Here is an 18,666-nt window from a genome sequence, read left to right as displayed (position 1 = left end):
AGTTCAAGCCCCACGTTAGGCATGGAGCTTACTTAAAATTAAAAAAAAAAGACATTAGATAAACAGTGTGGAGAAAAAGATGAATGCTCTCAACTAGAATTCTGATAAAATGAACCATTTAATGTTAAATGACCAATTAAAAAAAAAAGGCAGAGATAGAAACTAGGTCCATAGACTTCTACTTCGGAGTTCTTTCCACTTATGTGGCTTTACAGGTCATCTCTGAGAAGCATAAAATAGATAAGCACTATACATATAGCTCAACACATCATGAAAACATAAGTGATCCACACAGAAGTGAAAGTCACAGCTGTTTAGGAATAACACAGTTAATCTGATATTCTAAACAGGAAAACTGTCCTTTAAAAATCAAAGATTGGCCATACAGTATAGTTTTGGTGTTTACTGATGACTGACTGACTTGATATGCACAGTGAAAATGGCCCCAGAACAAAGACAATTAAGCCACACGAATAACAACAAACAATGCATTTTCCAAAATGTTTAAAAAGAAACTTCCTTGGCACAGCCATACTTTCCAACAAACCCACTTTAATGTTTTCATAGTTTACAATATCAGAAATGACCTCAGGGTCAGGCATTTGTCAGTTAATGGCCTGTTGGGCTAATGGCCTTCAGCTTTGCCTTGGGCACTCAAGTCCTCCAGTAGGTCATTAGCTGCCAGGAAAGGGCTCTTCCCCAATCACTATTGCTAAATAAATAAAATTTGCTCCTGGGTTAACGCCTCATAAGCCAACTTTGGCTTAGAGTGAATTTTTTCCATGAGTATTCACAACTCTGAGGCATCAGGAAAATGATGGAAATGCTAAAACCAAAATTATATCAACACAACTGAGCTGTATGTGGCTACTAATGATAAGTAGTCACATGGATCCTTTTGAATGCTCTTACCTGTTCTTTTGCTTATGGGGTTTAAGTCTGGTATCAGTCTAATAAAACAAGGCACCAGTTTACAAATGCACCACATTTTGGAATTTTATCTGTAAGTCAGTTGTTTGGAGCTCATACCTCATTTTCCTAACAATCGAGGTTGTAAATGGTGGGTAGGTTCCCAGGGCAGCCCATAACATTAGAAATGCCATATACTTATAATTGAAAATCAAATAAAAAACCACAATCTTATAATACTTGCAATTAAACAAAAGAGGAAAACAAAACTAAATAGGAAATATTTTTTAAATGGCCTTTAAACATTGACAGTTACAGGGAAATTTGGTTTAATAAGAAAATGAGGGTAGAGACACTGGTTCTTTCTCATACCTATTTCATTTCTAATTATATAATTTTCCTTATTCTTAACAAAAGACGATTCCAAGCTTTACGCTAATGTTTGTCAACTCCTAAGTAAAGTTTCTTGGCTGACTTTTCCTTTGAAAGGAGCACAGAGAAGGCACAAAGACGGATAACCTTTTTCTGAAATAACAGGTAAGAAGATAAAGAATGAAAAATGGGAAGAAAAGGGTTGAAGAGGATGTGTATACACTCTGGGGATTGCCTGAGATGAAATTAACTGATTTGTGAACAATAAGAGACAAAGAAAGAGGCACTGAGGACAAATCTACAGGATAAAGAAAGGATGAGTGAAGAGATGTGAGGTCAGGCAGCTGACAATGCAGAGGAAGGAATCAGCTGTTCATCTACCCAGTACTTTTGTTAACTCCTAACTCAGGAAGCTCCTTGAGTAAAATCATCAGAAAGGCAAAAGGAAGAGTACTGTATACTTGGAGCTGATTTTTTTTTAGATTTTTTTTTCTCCCTCTGGCTTTAGAGAAATAGCAATTTATGCCAGTGAAAATGGAGAGGAAAAAAAAGCTGGCTTGATTAATTTTATTTCTGGAAGGGATTTACAAAATTGAGGTGACTAAGTATACTATAAAATTGCCATAATCAATATATATCTACCTCTCATGGCCATGGTGTGGGGTTTAACTCTACCCATTTTAGAGAATATATGTTTGTAGAACACAGATTCTTTTTAATGGGCTTCTTTGAATGCCAGGCAGATAGAAGAAATTCCCTTCCAGGTCATCAACTTTCTGGCTGACAGACACTCAGAGAAGTGTCCATTTTGCATGATGGCATTTGACTTTCTTATGGCAAAAAGACACTTCATCCCATTGTTCTACGGCACCAAAAGGGCAAAGTTCAAGTTTTTAATGAGATCATAAATTTTAAAAGAACATAATATTTGTCTTCTTGTTTCTAGTACACTTCTCAAACTCTGATCATTTATCACTTTTGCCTTAAAGATCAAGGAAGTGGCTCAGAATGGATATAGTGTTTGTTTAATAGGTAGCTATATTAGTAAATGATAAACTGGAAAAATTTGGGGATTTTGAAACTGTAATTTTATGATAGCATTTTGGCTTCTCTAATTGATAGGGAGATGCCTTTATTGTTACAACACATGACACCCAATTACATTCTGCACACATTTACTCTAGTCATGAAAACCTACACTTGAGTGGGTTATATGTAGAAAAAGAACATTAATCTTGAGTGTGAGACTAAAGAGGCTAAAAGATATTAATCAATAATTTCCACAGGGACGCCTGGGTGGCTCAGTTGGTTAGGCGTCTGCCTTCAGCTGAGGTCATGATCCCAGAGTCCTGGGATCGAGTCCCATATTGGGCTCCCTGGTCAGCAAGGAGCCTGCTTCTCCCTCTGCTTGCCGCTCCCCCTGCTTGTGCAAGTGCTCTCTCTCTCTCTCTCGCTGACAAATAAATAAAATCTTTAAAAAAAAAATAATTTCCACAAATAAAATAGTGCATACAAGGTCATAATGTCTATTTTAAATGAGTATGAGGGGCGCCTGGGTGGCTTAGTTGTTAAAGCGTCTGCCTTCGGCTCAGGTCATGATCCCGGGGTCCTGGGATTGAGCCCCACGTCGGGCTCCCCGCTCTGCGGGAAGCCTGCTTCTCCCTCTCCCACTCCCCCTGCTTGTGTTCCCTCTCTCGCTGTCTCTCTCTGTCTGTCAAATAAATAAATTCTTAGAAAAAAAAAATAAATGAGTATGATAGAGAAAATCTCAAATTTCATATGCTATAGCATGTTTCTAGGTTTCACTTTTTTTTTTTTAAGGTAGGTTCTACACCCAAAGTGGGGCTTGAACTCATGACCACAAGAACAAGAGTGGCATGCTCTACTGACTGAGCCAGCCAGGCACTCCTGGGTTTCACTTTTTTTAAAGAGAGAGAGTGCATGTGCATGGGGAGGTGGGGCAGAGGGAGAGGGAGGGGGGAGAGAACATCTTTATCAGGCTCCACGCCCAGCATGGAGCCCAAGGAGGGGCTCAATATCATGACCCTAAGATCATGACTTGAGCCAAATCAAGAGCTTAACCGACTGAGCTACCCAGGTGCTCCAGGTTTCACTTTTTAACATGAATTTGAAAGTAGAATTAATATAACAAATAATACAAATATCAAGTAACCAATAGCAATCTCTTTATTAAAATATATAGATGTGTAAAAGGAGGAGATTTATATGCATAAATTGAGCATTATTTATACAAACAAAATTCTTCCTTGTAAACAACATATTTATGCCTTTAGGAAAACAAAGTTAACATAAGGAAATACATCAGCTATGTAAGGAGTACATCTGTGCCCCTGGTTATTTAGAAATATAAATCACTAATGCTTAATAGAACAGTCCCCAGGAATGACATCATGATAATGTTCTGGGATGCTCAAACAAGACCCAGGCTAACTCACAGTCTCCCACCTGATGTATAGTGATAGGTCCATTAGATGAAAAGTACTTTAAAAATAGAAAAAAATAGCATGGTGAGTTCAATTTTTTAAACACTAGGATTATCACTACACATGTAAAAGACAAGACTTAAAGAAGATGACAAGTAGTAATCACACAGCCTTATTTGTACTGTGGCTTAATCCTAAACCACAGATCCAGTCTACAAAACAAACAGGGACCCAAAAAAAGCCTCTAACGGTCAGCCAGATTTCTAAATTACAGTGCTTTTCCAGTTCATGTTTTTTCCCCCAATTATTCAGCATGTCTCACTGATAGCTTGATGCTCAGACACTAAAATTTTAGATTCTGGTATGACCCCATCATTCCAGGATCCAATGATATTCTACATGAACACAATAGAGAGCAACTTATTTCAATGGAGTCAGGGAATTTATGGCTTAAAAAGAGGCATTCTAAGGTCTCTAAGTCTAGGGTCTGTGGACAGTGAAGTACTAAAACAAAAAGTTGACCTTAGCTTCCATAATTGAAAATGAATGAAAACTCAAAACACTAATTTTTAAACTCACTCTTGAATTCAATATCTTGTTAATTCACATTTATTTTTATAATTCTTAGGCAGACGCCTAAGAAGACAATTACCAGAGGATTAATATATCAATTTCTATACTTAGAGATATTTAAAAATCTAAGTGTTACCTAAGGCAATTACCTTGAAGACCCCTAATATCTTCAGGGAAAAGCCAAAGGGAGAATAATTGACTTTGCTAATTTTACCCTTGACAATTATAAAACAGCTCTGAGTTTCTTATGACTGCAGAGCCCTTCATCTAATGGTCTGCCCCAGGAGAAGTACAGAGATAAACACATAATACAGAAATTCAGACAAGAATTCAGTAGCACAAGAAAATGGAAAATTGGTAGAATGAATAAGTCATAAAAAATTAAAGTTGCTACAAATACGCTAACTTTAATTACCAAGTTAAATACACACCCTCAAAAAAAAGCTGTCACTGTGAAAAGACTGACATACTATATACAGAAATTCTGTATTAAGTTGTCTACTCCCTCACCACCGTGGTCTCTCTTTTCATTGCCTTTTTTTTTTTTTTTTAAAGATTTTATTTATTTATTTGAGAGACAGTAAGAGTGAGAGAGCACAAGCAAGGGGGGGGGGAGCAGCAGAGGGAGAGGGAGAAGCAGGCTCCCTGCCAAGCAGGGAGCCCAATGCGGGGCTCGATCCCAGGACCCTGGGATCACGACCTGAGCCGAAGGCAGACGCTTAACAGACTGAGCCACCCAGGCGCCCCTCTTTTTCACTGCCATTGCTGACAAATTTTTCTTTTCTTTTTTTAAGTAAAGTATAATTGACATACAATATCCTATTAGTTTTAAGTGTACATTATAGTGATGCAATATTTCTTTAAAAAGATTTATTTTAGAGAGAGAAAGAGAGAGAGTGGGGGGAGGGGCAGAGGGAGAGGGAGAGGATCTTTTTTTTTTAAGATTTTATTTATTTATTTATTTGCCAGAGGGAGAGAGAGAGCGAGCGAGTGAGCACAAGCAGGGGGAGTGGCAGGCAGAGGGAGAGGGAGAGAATCTTTAAGCAGACTCTGTGCTGAGCGCAGAGCCGGACACGGGGCTCGATCTCAAAACCCTGAGATCATGACCTGAGCCGAAACCAAGAGTCTGACACTAAACTGACTGTGCCACCCAGGCGCCCCAGTGATGCAGTATTTTGACGCATTGCAGAATGATCCCTACAATAAGTCTAGTTACTATCCGTCACCACACAAAGCCATTACAATATTATTGACCTATGTTCCTTATGCTGTACATTGCATCCTCATGACTTACTTATTTTATAACTGCAAGTTTGTTCTTCTTAATCCCCTTTACCTATTTTGTCTACCCCAACCCCTCCCCCTTTGGAAACCAACAGTTTGTTTCCTGTATCTATGAATGTTTCTATTCTGTTGTTCATTTGTTTTTTAGGTTGCACATATAAGTGAGATTATATGACATTTGTCTTTCTGAGTCTGACTTATTTCACTTGGCATAATACCCTCCAGGTCCAACCCTGTTGTCACAAATGGCAAGATTTCATTCTTTTTTATGGCTGAGTAATATTCACACACACACACCCATATATATAGCATATGGTATATATACCACATCTTCTTTATCCATTCATCTATCAACAACGTTTTTTTCTTGTAAGAGAAAATTAAAACATCATTAAACAGAAATCTAACTTTACTAAGACTTTAACCATACGTATAGAACTTTAAAAAAATTTAATATTGCCCCAAAGAAATATTTATCACTATCTCCTCCTCCAACTAAAAAATGCTTATTAATGATTACCATTATCCTTAATCAACTTAAACTTCTGGGAACCCATTTAATAAAATTAGTCTTCTGAGATATAACTTTACTTTCCTTAAAAAAATAAACTGCCAAGTATTTAAATGAAAGGAATTGGTTCTGAGTATGGAAGATTTGCTTTATCAAAGAGAATTCTTGATGTTCAAGAACTTATAATCTCCTCAGTTTAAACTACTGTTCACATGGTTTGGAAACCATCTAGTATGATTAAAAGAGAACTACTAGAAGCCTAGATTTGTAGAAGATCAATTATAGACCCCTGGACATGGTACTCAAGGCCTTTCACAAGAACTGATCCAGCAAAGTATCTTTTGAAATTGACCTTCACAGAGCCTTCAAATTTTGAAGAACAAGGAACAAAAAGATCCTTTTTTTTTGGATCAACAGAATGGTTGCAACAGAATAAAGGCTTCAATTCCACACACAATTATCAAATTTAAAAAACAATATACCATGGCTTAAAAAGGAAAAAGAAATTCCTCACCAAAAAGGGTCAATAAAATGAAAATTGTAAAGTGCAAACTGGTGCAGAGACCATGAAGGTATTAGGGCTCACTGAAGAGGAAGGAAATGCCTGATCATTCTTGTTTCACGGAGAAGCTTCAGGCGGAACTGTTGCTTGGATATGCTGTTCTTGTTTTGTGTGTGGTGTTTTTTTTGTTTTTTTTTTTTTTGAATCTGCCACTGAAATCCAGTGCCTAATGGAGCAGATGGTGGAGGTCTTAGACTCTGGAACATTTATAGTGATGCTTCTGAATGCAAAACACCAAGAGTGGATTTCACAAACTATGAATCTGAATTGATTTTGATGGGAGTAAAGCTTCCATTTTCTCTGAACTTGAACTGTATTGAAAGATGTGTGAATGATACAAGCTAGCTAAGAAAAAGGAACACATTAAACATCATTTCCATAAAGTGAGTGGTGAAAGCAAGCGAATACTTGTTTATGTCATTACAGTATGATTGTAGGAAATACCATCTTCTTAACCTTATGTAAGATTTCATCAGAATAGCTTAAAGTATGTTAAAACTAATGATTAGAGAAAACAGAAATTTGTCTAAAGGCAGTAAGTCTTGTTTTAAGGTAAGGGCCAGGCTGAGGGCTAATTACTGAAATGTGGATCTAGTTACCAAATCCTGACTATCTCTTCTTAGGTATGTGGGTCTAATCTGTGAGTGGCCAGTGTGTGTGACTAGAGCTAGTCATGTGCAGCGCCAGGCACCCAGAAACTACAGCAGCCTGTACTTTCTGAGGCCTCCTCCTTCTCCAAGACACAAAGTTCATCACAGACTACAGCACGTATGGTCAAGAGGAAAGATGGATGATGCAGTCATAGAGTAGCTCTCAAAGGCAATGAATCAGTCATCCTTGCACTAACATATGAATTCCAGTAAAGGAGAGAATTTAGTGAGATGCATCAAAGTAGGCTACATACATAGAAAATAGAACAATTTGAGGGTAAATAAAAAGAATGCTCAAATGGTAATAAATCTTTGGAGGGAGATTTAAGATTCTCTATTATTCCATTTTATATAACCAATTCATTTCTTACTCTGGCTTCCTTTCCATGTGAATATAAACTATATATTAAAGGTACCACTCCATTTTTTCCCCTAAAAATCAGCAGGTCCGTCTCATGAAATATGTGCTAGCCAAAAGTGTGATGGGGAGATAGGGCAGAATGCTATTTGTCTCCCGGTATCTGTTATCTGTATCTTCCATATTTTGGGCTGGACACATGGCTACCCACAAGAAAGTTTACATTTCCTAGTCTCCCTTATAAGTAGGTGTGGCCATATAATTAAATTCTGGCCAGTAGGTAAGCAGAACCATCTGAGTAACTTCTGAGAAATGTCTTTAAAGTGGTGATACTATATTTATCATCCAAACTGGGACACTTGAGAGTAAAAGAGAATACTAAGAAAATGAAATTTTTATAATTTTTGAAACATGTACTTATTAGCAATTGACTTTATTATGTTGGTGGACTTGTTAACAAGTCCTACTCAAAAGCTATTTTCAAAACTGAAATTTAAGAAAGAAAGAAAAATAACATATATCCGTGTACATTAAAACAAAAAAAGAATTTTATATTGATTATCTGAATATTTAAAAAATAGCCAGTAGAATAATTATTCTTGGTATATATTTACATACTTTAACTCATTTCTTAGCATATCTGCCCCTAATATTGTGTAACTGGCATTTTTCTAAAGAATGTGCTTTTATTTTATTTTTTGAAAAGATTTTAAGTAATCTCTACACCCAACATGGGGCTTCAACCTACAAACCAGAGATCAAGAGTCACACACTCTACCAACTGAGCCAGCCAGGCGCCCCTGAAGAATGTGCTTTTAAAAATATGGCATTTGGGCTGTGAATTGTGCAAGACTGTTGAATCTCAGATCTGTACCTCTGAAACAAATAATGCAATATATGTTAAAAAAAAAAAAAAGAAGAAGAAGAAGGTAACGGGAGGGGAAGACTGAAGCGGGGGAAATCGGAGGGGTAGACGAACCATGAGAGACGATGGACTCTGAAAAACAAACAGGGTTCTAGAGGGGAGGGGGGTGGGAGGATGGGTTAGCCTGGTGGTGGGTATTGAGGAGGGCACATTCTGCATGGAGCACTGGGTGTTATGCACAAACAATGAATCATGGAACACTTCATCTAAAACTAATGATGTAATGTATGGGGATTAACATAAGAATAAAAAAAAATAAAATATGGCATTTGGGGGTGCCTAGGTGGCTCAGTTGGTTGAGCATTTGCCTTTGGTTCGGTCCTGGGATCGAGCCCCGTGTCAGGCTCCCTGCTTGTGGGGTGCCTGTTTCTCCCTCTCCTCCCCGCTTGTGCTCTCTCTCTCTCAAATGAATGGATAAAATCTTAAAAAAAAAAAAAATATATATATATATTTATACACACACACACACATACATATATATGGCATTTAAGAATTATATATATATAATATATATATTACAGCATTTAAGAACTAAACTGCCAGCAATATTCTTCACAGTTGCATTTTATGACTAATTTGAAATTATTGATACCTTCAATTGATTCTTATTGGTAGACCATAATATTTTTAATTGAGGAAATGCTCATTCTACAGATTCTGAGTTACCTGATAAGCTCTGAGCAAATCTGCTAAATGGAAAAGAAACTCAATTCTAATTTTTAAAATATTGTAAAGTATAACTATTCCAGGCCAAATATTTTCAAGGTACTGTCTTTTTGCTTCCTTCAAAGTACCTTTCTTTGACAAATATTTTTATAAGACAAAGCTTGTCAAATAAATTGCCTCTATGATTCTTTTGAATGTTTTACTAAAATTAGATGCTGCAAAATCTAGGCCTTCTCAATTTCATTTTATTCGTGTGTGTATAATTTATTCAAAATAGCAGCACTACCAAAAGATTCTTCTTGCAAGGTGAGATATTCCAAATCACAATTATAGAACTGTAAATTTTAATCTTGGGAGCATTTGAGATCTTACTATTTATTTTGTTCTGTTCCTCCCTTGCTTTTGTAAGGAAAAATTCCAATGGAATTTTCATTAATTGTTTTCATTGTAATTTCCTAAAAGTTTCATTTGGTGTTCTACTTGTTGAACATTTGATTTAAGATTTTGAGTGGATTTTGAGCAAGATGTTCACCAAAATTTTATGACTCATTTATATAAAATTCAATACCATTGTTGGGTATAAAGATTTTGAGAATCTGATTAATGATAGGCAACAAAGACAGAAGGTACACACTGCAGTGTTGAACTGTATTTTTGTACTCAGAGTAACACCAAAATTCTCAAAATCTTATAGCTTAAAGACTTGAACATTAAAGATACTTGAAATTTTTATAACAATACCTTCTATTTCAACTTAGAGAATGTTAACACTTGTTTGGATATGATTATGAATTATGGGTATGCCACAGTGAATTCCAACTACTCCATAGGTTTCACAATGTAGTAAGAACATTGTTTTTACCACAACACTATGTGTGCCTCACCAAAATGTGTACTTGTATTATTATTGTAAACTAATAATTTTATCTCCCATGTTGTACTTTATTTATTTAAGAGATCTCTACATCCCGCGTGGGGCTTGAACTCACGACCCCAAGATCAAGAGTCGGATGCTCTACTAACTGAGCCAGCTAGGTGCCCCTTCCATGTTGTACTTTAAACTGAATTTCCAAACTCACTCATAATGGCTTTACCTTTGATAGAATATACTTCTAAAAGCTTTACCTTGATCCCATGAACAGATGGAAAAAATAAAAACATTTTCTGAATTAACTAAAATGATTTAATTGAAGTACCAGCTGGCACTCAACTAAAACTGGAATTACTTAACTGTAAAGTTCTTCTGCCAATGGAGCCAACAAATATAAAGTTACTGCTTACTTTTTCCTATGTGCACATAAAAAACCTGTAGTCGAAAAATGAGTGAAATTAATCTAGAAAAAGAGACATCTGTCTAAAAGTTAGGCTTCACTTTTTCAGCAGATTTGTTTTCATGTGGTCAGTGATACCAGTATGGCCTCCCCAGTGGATGTAAATGTAAACATTTTGTGCAAATTACACGTTCCTTATCAACTTTCTCAGTACTTTAAAAAATGAAATATATAGTTTTTAGCTTATTGCTGCCAAAAGGGTATATTGCAAAAACAAACTGTTGCCAAACAATAAAATAGTTACAGGTTTACATTACACAAGCAAGTGTGCTCAGTCTACTCTCTACCCTCTCTGATCAGCCTGGATTTCCCACATATACTCACCAATGCCCCACTTCCACCTTACTATGTTTCCCATTGAGCTTTGGGACTGGTACCTGGTGGCTTGGTGACTCTTGAAAGCCATGCACAGGCCACAGTACAATTGGGTGATACATCAAATGGCAGCAATTTCAAATACTTCTACACCTGATATAGGAAAAAGTTAACGATTAACCTAGACAGTCAGTGCACTTTGTTTTATCAGCAATTGCCCTGCGTTCTGTCCTTGATTGGGAGGTGTCTGAAAGGGTTGGGAAAAGAGGTAAGTTATTGCTGGTTGTCCTCCAGATTTACTATCACCTTAACATGAGAACACTCTCCATTGTACATGGGTCTCATATTCTATTAGCCTACACTAGACAAAAACTCAGGCAGAGGTTGGAAGTATAAAGTAGACGTCTATGAAACCCATCTGGCTCATCCTAATGGAATTATTAGTAATCATTCTCTGTTAAAAAATCCAGGACAAATGTTAAGACAGATGGGATTCTGGGACAGTGGACTTACACTGAGACTGTCCTTAGCAAACCAGGATGTACCCTCACTTGACCTTCAGGTGAAGGAGATCTGCCTTTCTCTGTCTTCCTCCTCCTCCTTTCCTATTGACTGGAGTGAGAACATGATGGCAGCTATTTGGGGCCAAAAATACAGTAGTAAGGTAAGGATGGCAGAGCAGTAAGACAGAAAATGCCTTTGGTTCCCGACTTTGTAGAATCAATCCTAGACTAGACTACCTAGTCTGGATTTTTTTTTTTTTTAAGATTTTATTTATTTATTTGACAGAGAGAGACACAGTGAGAGAGGGAACACAAGCAGGGCAAGTGGGAAAGGGAGAAGCAGGCTTCCCGCCGAGCAGGGAGCCTGATGCGGGGCTCGATCCCAGGACCCCGGGATCACGACCTGAGCCGAAGGCAGATGTTTAATGACTGAGCCACCCACCCTGGATGTTTTTACATGAAAAAGAATAAATCCTATCTTGTTTCGGCCACTGTTATTTTATAACTAAACCTAATTCAAACTCATATATAAGGAATATCTCTACAATCTTTCTAGAAAGCAGCTTGGCAATATGTATCAAGAATGCTAAAAATGAGGCGCCTGGGTGGCTCAGTTGGTTAAGCGACTGCCTTCAGCTCAGGTCATGATCCTGGAGTCCCTGCATCGAGTCCCGCATCGGGCTCCCTGCTGAGCAGGGAGTCTGCTTCTCCCTCTGACCCTCCCCCCTCTCATGCTCTCTCTCTCATTCTCTCTTTCTCAAATAAATAAATAAAATCTTTAAAAAAAAAAAAAGAATGCTAAAAATGATTAAACCCTTTGAGCCACTTTTAGGTATTTATCTGAACAAAATAATCTGGAATGAGGGATACTGCTGTGTAAAGATGTTTACTGCAGATTTATTTATGACAATAAAAAATTAGAAGCAACTTAAGTTCCCAAAATGAGACATTTGTTAAATAAATGATATTACATCTAAATAACTGAATATTATGCAACCATTAACAAGTTTGTGAAAAATGTTAATAACATGGGAAAATACCCACATCATAATATGAAGTAGGAAAAAATAGGCAGGACTAAAAAAAGAAAACCTTATACATGTAAGTTCTCACCTATGTTACAAAAAATTCACATATATAAAGGTAGGAGCAAGCAAACAAAAAGCTTGAAAGGAAACCCATCACAATATTAACTAACAGTGATTATCTCTGGATGGTGAGGTAATATAGGTAATATCTGTTTATAGATCTTCTCTGTGCTAAATATTTAACAGTATTCTATAATTAACAAATAATTATAACCAGAAAAAAACAAATTAATTTCAAAACTCTTTGTTAGCATTTACCGGCTTTACTGGTGTGGACACTGCCACCATCTTCATCACAATTTTACTGAGCATCTACATGTGGGGAGCTGGGGCAGCAGGGTGCACAGACCTCCACAGCTCCAGTAGAGCCACCTAAAAGTCATCCAGACATGAGTAACCTGCCCGGTATTACCTTGGTGTTCTGTAGCAGCGCTAGTCTGTTGCAGGCATTTGCTAGAAGAAAGTCTCCACTCAGGATAGCTATTTTATTTCCAAATTGCATGTCTTTCAATAGTCCATCAGAAGATTGCAATTCATTTAAATTTACTATCCCACGATGTACGAGGAGAGCAGTATGGATAAGTTCTGTGATCTCTGCCAAACTTCTTTGACTGAAACATGAAGGTAAGACTTGTCTGAGTGTCAAGAATACCACCACATCAGTAATGTCAGACTTCAGTTTCCAGCAGTAAAATATTTCAGTGACTAGTCTCTCTCTCTCTCTCTTTTTAAAGATTATTCCTTTTTAATGACATTTTTAATAGAGGACTCTCTAATGAGCAGTTTGGGATCTATAAGCAGATCTTGACATGTTCCTTCCCTAGAATATTCCTTACCCTCCCTCCCATGAATAACCAGGATTCCCCAGAGAGAAGCTGCCAGTGGGGCCACCCTCTACAGTTCCATTTAGATACTCTGTTATCAGTATACCTTTCCCACCTCTGTAATTTTAGGATTTCTGAAATTCCTTACTAGTACCTAATGAAATTCCAATTTAAGGAGGACCATAACCCGTGTCAGGCATTAAGTTAAACACTTTAATATGCTATCTTTTTTAATCCTAATGCAAAGCTATGGGATTTACAGAGATGAATAAAATGTGGTCTCTTTCTTCAAAGACCTTACATTTCAGAATAAAAACCAAGATATATACCTACAGTAGTAAATAAAACAGAGAAGGCCCTGGAGAAGTTTATAGTATAGTACTGTATCAGATGGAATGTCAAGTAATTTTTCTTTTCTTTCCTTTCCTTTTTTAAAAAAATTTTTTAAAAAGATTTTATTTATTTATTTGACAGACAGAGAGAGAGGCACAAGCAGGGGGAACGTCAGAGGGAGAGGGAGAGGGAGAAGCAGGCTCCCTGCTGAACAGGGAGCCCAACTCGGGGATTCGATCCCAGGACCCTGAGATCATGACCCGAGCCGAAGGCAGACGCTTAACTGACTGAGTCACCCAGACGGCCCTCCATTTTTTTTTTTTTTTAAAGATTTTATATACTTATTTAAGAGATAGAGAGGAGAGCGAGAGACCACAAGCAGGGGGTGGGGGGAGGGGCAGAGGGAGAGGGAGAAGCAGACTCTCAGCTGAGCAGGGAGCCTGACATGGGGCTTCATCCCAGGACCCCTGGATCCCAGGACCTGAGCCAAAGGCAGAGCTTAACCAACTGAGCCACCCAGGTGCCCGAAATGTTTCTTTTCTTATACTTTTCTATAGTTTGTACATTTTCTATTCACAAAAGCATTATTTTAAAATCATAATAACCCAAACAATTACTAAAATATTTAAATTTCATAACCATCCTATGATAGATATTAACTCCTTTTTATAGCTGAGAAAATTGTTGCACACCAATAAATGACTTTCCCAAAGGCACACAGTAATGTAGAGCTGTTAATCTGTTGGAATCTGTTACAAATGACTTTATGTGAATCACACCACTTGGTTTCCGTGCTCCTGTGTTGTCCCCTCCACATCAACTCTGGGCTTAGCCATGTGACTGACTTTGGCCAAAAGGACCTTCGAAAATGTGACATAAGCAAAGCCTGAAAAATGCTGTATTAAGACTTGTCCAAAGCAGTCACATGAGTGACCCCAGGCAGAAGAACCATCTGGTCAATCCACAGAATGATAAGAAATAAAATGACTGTTTCGGGTTACTAAATACAGGGTAGTTTGCTATGTAGCAATTGATATCTGATACAGAAACTAGTATATCTGGGTGTGGTGTGCTGCTCAACAAAAGCCTAAAATATGTCTGTGGCTTTGAGTCTGAATGATGGGGGCTAAATGGGAAAGTTGAAGAAATGGCAAATTCTTAGTGGCAGCTGGAAAGGCAGTGAAGCAATTGTTACTGGAGATTGAGAAGGGACATACTGTGTTAGAAGGTAGTGAAACAATTGGCAAAACTGTTGCCTATGGTAACTTGAAAGATAGAAAATATATATAATGAAATTATCTGGATAAGGGGACTGATTCTCAGGCAGAATGATGAAATGCCATCTGGATTATTGTAGCTGCGTATGACAAGGTACAAGAGAAATGAGCTACAGAGAGAACTGTTAGTTTTGAAGCACAATTTAAAGGAACTATAAAGGAGAAAAGACTTGCTAGGTTGAAAATAAAACTTCCACATCTCCAGTCTTTCCAGAAAAAAGCCTGTCAAAGAAAGAAATGGGGGCGCCTGGGTGGCTCAGTCGTTAAGTGTCTGCCTTCGGCTCGGGTCATGGTCCCAGAGTCCTGGGATCGAGCCCTGTGTCGGGCTCCCTGCTCAGCGGGAAGTCTGCTTCTCCCTCTCCCACTCCCCCTGCTTGTGTTCCTGCTCTCGTTCTCTCTCTGTCAAATAAGTAAAATCTTTAAAAAAAAAAAAAAGAAAGAAAAGAAAGAAATGGTAATAGGAAAAAGATTATATCAAAACTGTGGCTATAAGAACTTTTCTAAAGACCTAAAAAATTTAAGGTGATGCTCAACAGACCCTTTGGCTAAATAAAAGGTCTTCTAAGAACTCTAAGGGGGAGAGGGAGAGGGAGAAGCAGGCTCCCTGCTGAACAGGGAGCCCAACTCGGGGATTCGATCCCAGGACCCTGAGATCATGACCCGAGCCGAAGGCAGACGCTTAACTGACTGAGTCACCCAGACGGCCCTCCATTTTTTTTTTTTTTTTAAAGATTTTATATACTTATTTAAGAGATAGAGAGGAGAGCGAGAGACCACAAGCAGGGGGTGGGGGGAGGGGCAGAGGGAGAGGGAGAAGCAGACTCTCAGCTGAGCAGGGAGTACTGTCCCACAGCAGCCTTACACTCAAAGTAGAGGTGTCCATCCCAAAAAAGAACTATGGATGTGGCTTTTAGGGCATGGAATGAACAGTTATGACATTCACAGAAATCCCAAAAAGCTTTTAAGGAAGTTGTATGAGCTTCAACTAAAAGTGACAAGAGACAGTTCAAAGGAAAAAAAGGAGCTCCTAAACCAACTTTCCATGGACAAGAAATCAGGCTGAGACAGCTACTCAGCTATAAGTATGAATCATTTCTTCCTCTTCTTTTTTTTTTTTTATTAAAGTATAGTTGACACACAGCGTTATGTTAATTTCAGGTGTATAACATAGTGATTCGATAAGTCTGTGTTATGCTATGCTCACCACAAGTGTAGCTATCTCTGAATCATTTCTTACTGAAAATGTTCAGGGAAAATAGTTCCAAGGGCAAAGGATTCTGGAAGACAGTGGAACAGGGAACCTCTCCCAGGAAAAAGACTGGGCCCTAGTCAAGAAATATTCTTTGTTTCTAGAGTAAGAGGTTCTGATACTGTGTGCCCAGCTGGATTTCAGAATTACTATGGACCACTGATTATTATGTGCTTCCAAATCCTCCCTCTTTTTAATGGAAGTGACTGTTGTGGTTATCTTGTTCCCAACTCACCATTCTATGCTAGGTGTGTAGTGGTGATAGGGGTAAATAACTCATCCTTTTAGTTCCCTGCACCTCTGGAGCCACATCCACAACTGGACCTAACAAAAATTATGAGCTCATGGACCTTGAGCTTGACGCCATGAAATATATGAGACTTTGGGGTCTTGGGAGATGGTAAGTATATTTTGCAAAAGGAAGGAATGTGAATCATGGGGACCTGAGAGTAGACTGTGGCAGACGGTTATACCAATGGCCACCAGTGAATCATACCTCCTGACATCTATGTCACGTCTCCTCCCTGATTAACTCTGAGTTGATTATATGACTTGCTTGGCCAGTGGGATATCAGCAAATGTGGGACAAACAAGCTTGGTAAGTGTTTTTGCATTGGGGCTTACCCTCTTGGAATGCTGCCCTGAGACTACATGTGAAGAAACCTAATCTAGCCTCCTTGAGATGAAAGACAACATGGAGAGGAGAATACCCAGCTTTCCTAAACATGCTCACCCTCCAGTTGGCCTACCAGGTAAATGCAGCCACATAAATAAACCCAGCAGAAACTAGCAGAGGGTCAGTCCAGCCAACCCGCAGAACTATGAAAAATAAAATGTTTACTGTTTTAAGCCACCAAGTTTTGGGGCAGTTTTGTTATACAACAGATAACTGATAGAGACTTCAAAATCCAACCTATTTCCACTATACTAGGCTGCTTCCTAGATCACCAGTTGAAGTATTTTAAAATTTTCTCTGAAGAAGGTAAATTTGTGCTGGGCCTTGAATGACAGGTATGATTTCTACAGCTGGAGAGAAGGGGCACATACAATAGTAGAACAGTAGGGATTAGGAACCCCAGAATAAGGAAGAACAGGACTCAAGCCTGGGTGAAGCAAGAGGAGAAAACGTGACCAGAGGGTGAGGAGGTCAGTTTGGTCAGAGTATACGGTCTATGTGGATAAGTTCTAAGTAGGAATCTGGAGCTAGATTATAGCAGGTTAAAGGGTCTGTATTTTGTTACACAGGCAGTATTTTTGAGAAGGAGGGATGATATATATATACATATTTTTTTAAAGATTTTATTTATTTATTTGACAGAGAGAGACATAGCGAGAGAGGGAACACAAGCAGGGGGAGTGGGAGAGGGAGAAGCAGGCTTCCCGCAGAGCAGGGAGCCTGATGTGGGACTCGATCCCAGGACCCTGGGATCATGACCTGAGCCGAAGGCAGAGGCTTAACGACTGAGCCACCCAGGCACCCCAAAATGATTCAGGAAAAATATTCTGAAGGTGATATGTAGAAAAATGTGAAAAAGTAGATAGTGAATAGAGAGATCAGTGAGGGAAGAAGCTATTACAAAGGCCCAAGGGAAATGTAACAAAAGGCTTGACTTAAAGGTCAAATGTAAGCATTTGACCCAGGACAATCTTAGACATGGAGACAAATAAATATAAAATAATCAAATAATAAATATGAGACTTTTTAATCCTAAAGACTACTGAGATGTTAACAGAAAACATTTAAAAACAAACAAAAGGAGATAACATTTAAAATTATCCTTTAAAAAACTAACTCTTTTAAAAGAAAAGAATAAGAATTTTTCTCTCAAGAAAAATATGGTACTAGTTTAAACAACTATGATACAATAATTACATAAAGGTACAATTATATAAAATTAAGGAGCCAAACAACTTGGCATCTATAAAAGAAAAATCACATTTTTAATTTCCTTTGTTAAAAAAAAGTAAAAGAATATGTAAAAATGACCCAGTGGACATACAGTACTTGATTACAAATTGGGGGAGTAGGAGAACATGAACCAGTGAGTTAAACAGCTTGTAAATAAAGAGTAAATTCATGGTTTAGATGAAAACCTTACTATATCCCAAAGAAAATCACCAACAATAGAGCCTTAGAAGACTACTGAGAAGTTAATAGAAAGCATTTAAAAACTAAGAAAAGGAGCTAACATTTAAAATTATTCTTTAAAAAAGTAACTAAAAGAAAGGAATAAAAACATATTTTATTAGTATTCTGTTCTCTATAATACCAATCACTGTAAAAATCCATAAAAAAGTCACATTTCACAAAAATCACACAATGGGATTGTCAGCAAATGTATAACTCAGGAAGGGTTAAGCACTGGACAGATGTTTCATTCAGTCAGCTTACGAAAGAACATAATAACCAGGTATGCAAGAAGTTGTAGGTGTTTTGAATTACTCCGAGGCTGAAAGTAAATAATTGTGAGCTTTTAAGAAAGACATCCATA

The 18,666-nt window shown here is 37.8% G+C and overlaps 1 protein-coding gene across 1 annotated transcript in view; it reads right to left on the bottom strand.

Annotated features, from left to right (window-relative positions):
• PDSS2 (decaprenyl diphosphate synthase subunit 2) overlaps nucleotides 1-18,666 on the bottom strand; it is a 247,929-nt gene that overhangs the window by 92,482 nt on the left and 136,781 nt on the right. The window contains exon 3 of the mRNA XM_044917294.1: nucleotides 12,904-13,102. Within this exon, the coding sequence (XP_044773229.1) occupies nucleotides 12,904-13,102 (199 nt within the window). The remainder of the gene's footprint in view (nucleotides 1-12,903; nucleotides 13,103-18,666) is intronic.

Source organism: Neomonachus schauinslandi, chromosome 8, assembly GCF_002201575.2.
Source record: "Neomonachus schauinslandi chromosome 8, ASM220157v2, whole genome shotgun sequence".
NCBI classification, from domain to species: domain Eukaryota; kingdom Metazoa; phylum Chordata; class Mammalia; order Carnivora; family Phocidae; genus Neomonachus; species Neomonachus schauinslandi.
The sequence above is the reverse complement of the archived record's forward strand: the minus strand, read 5'-3'. Positions and strand labels throughout refer to the sequence as shown.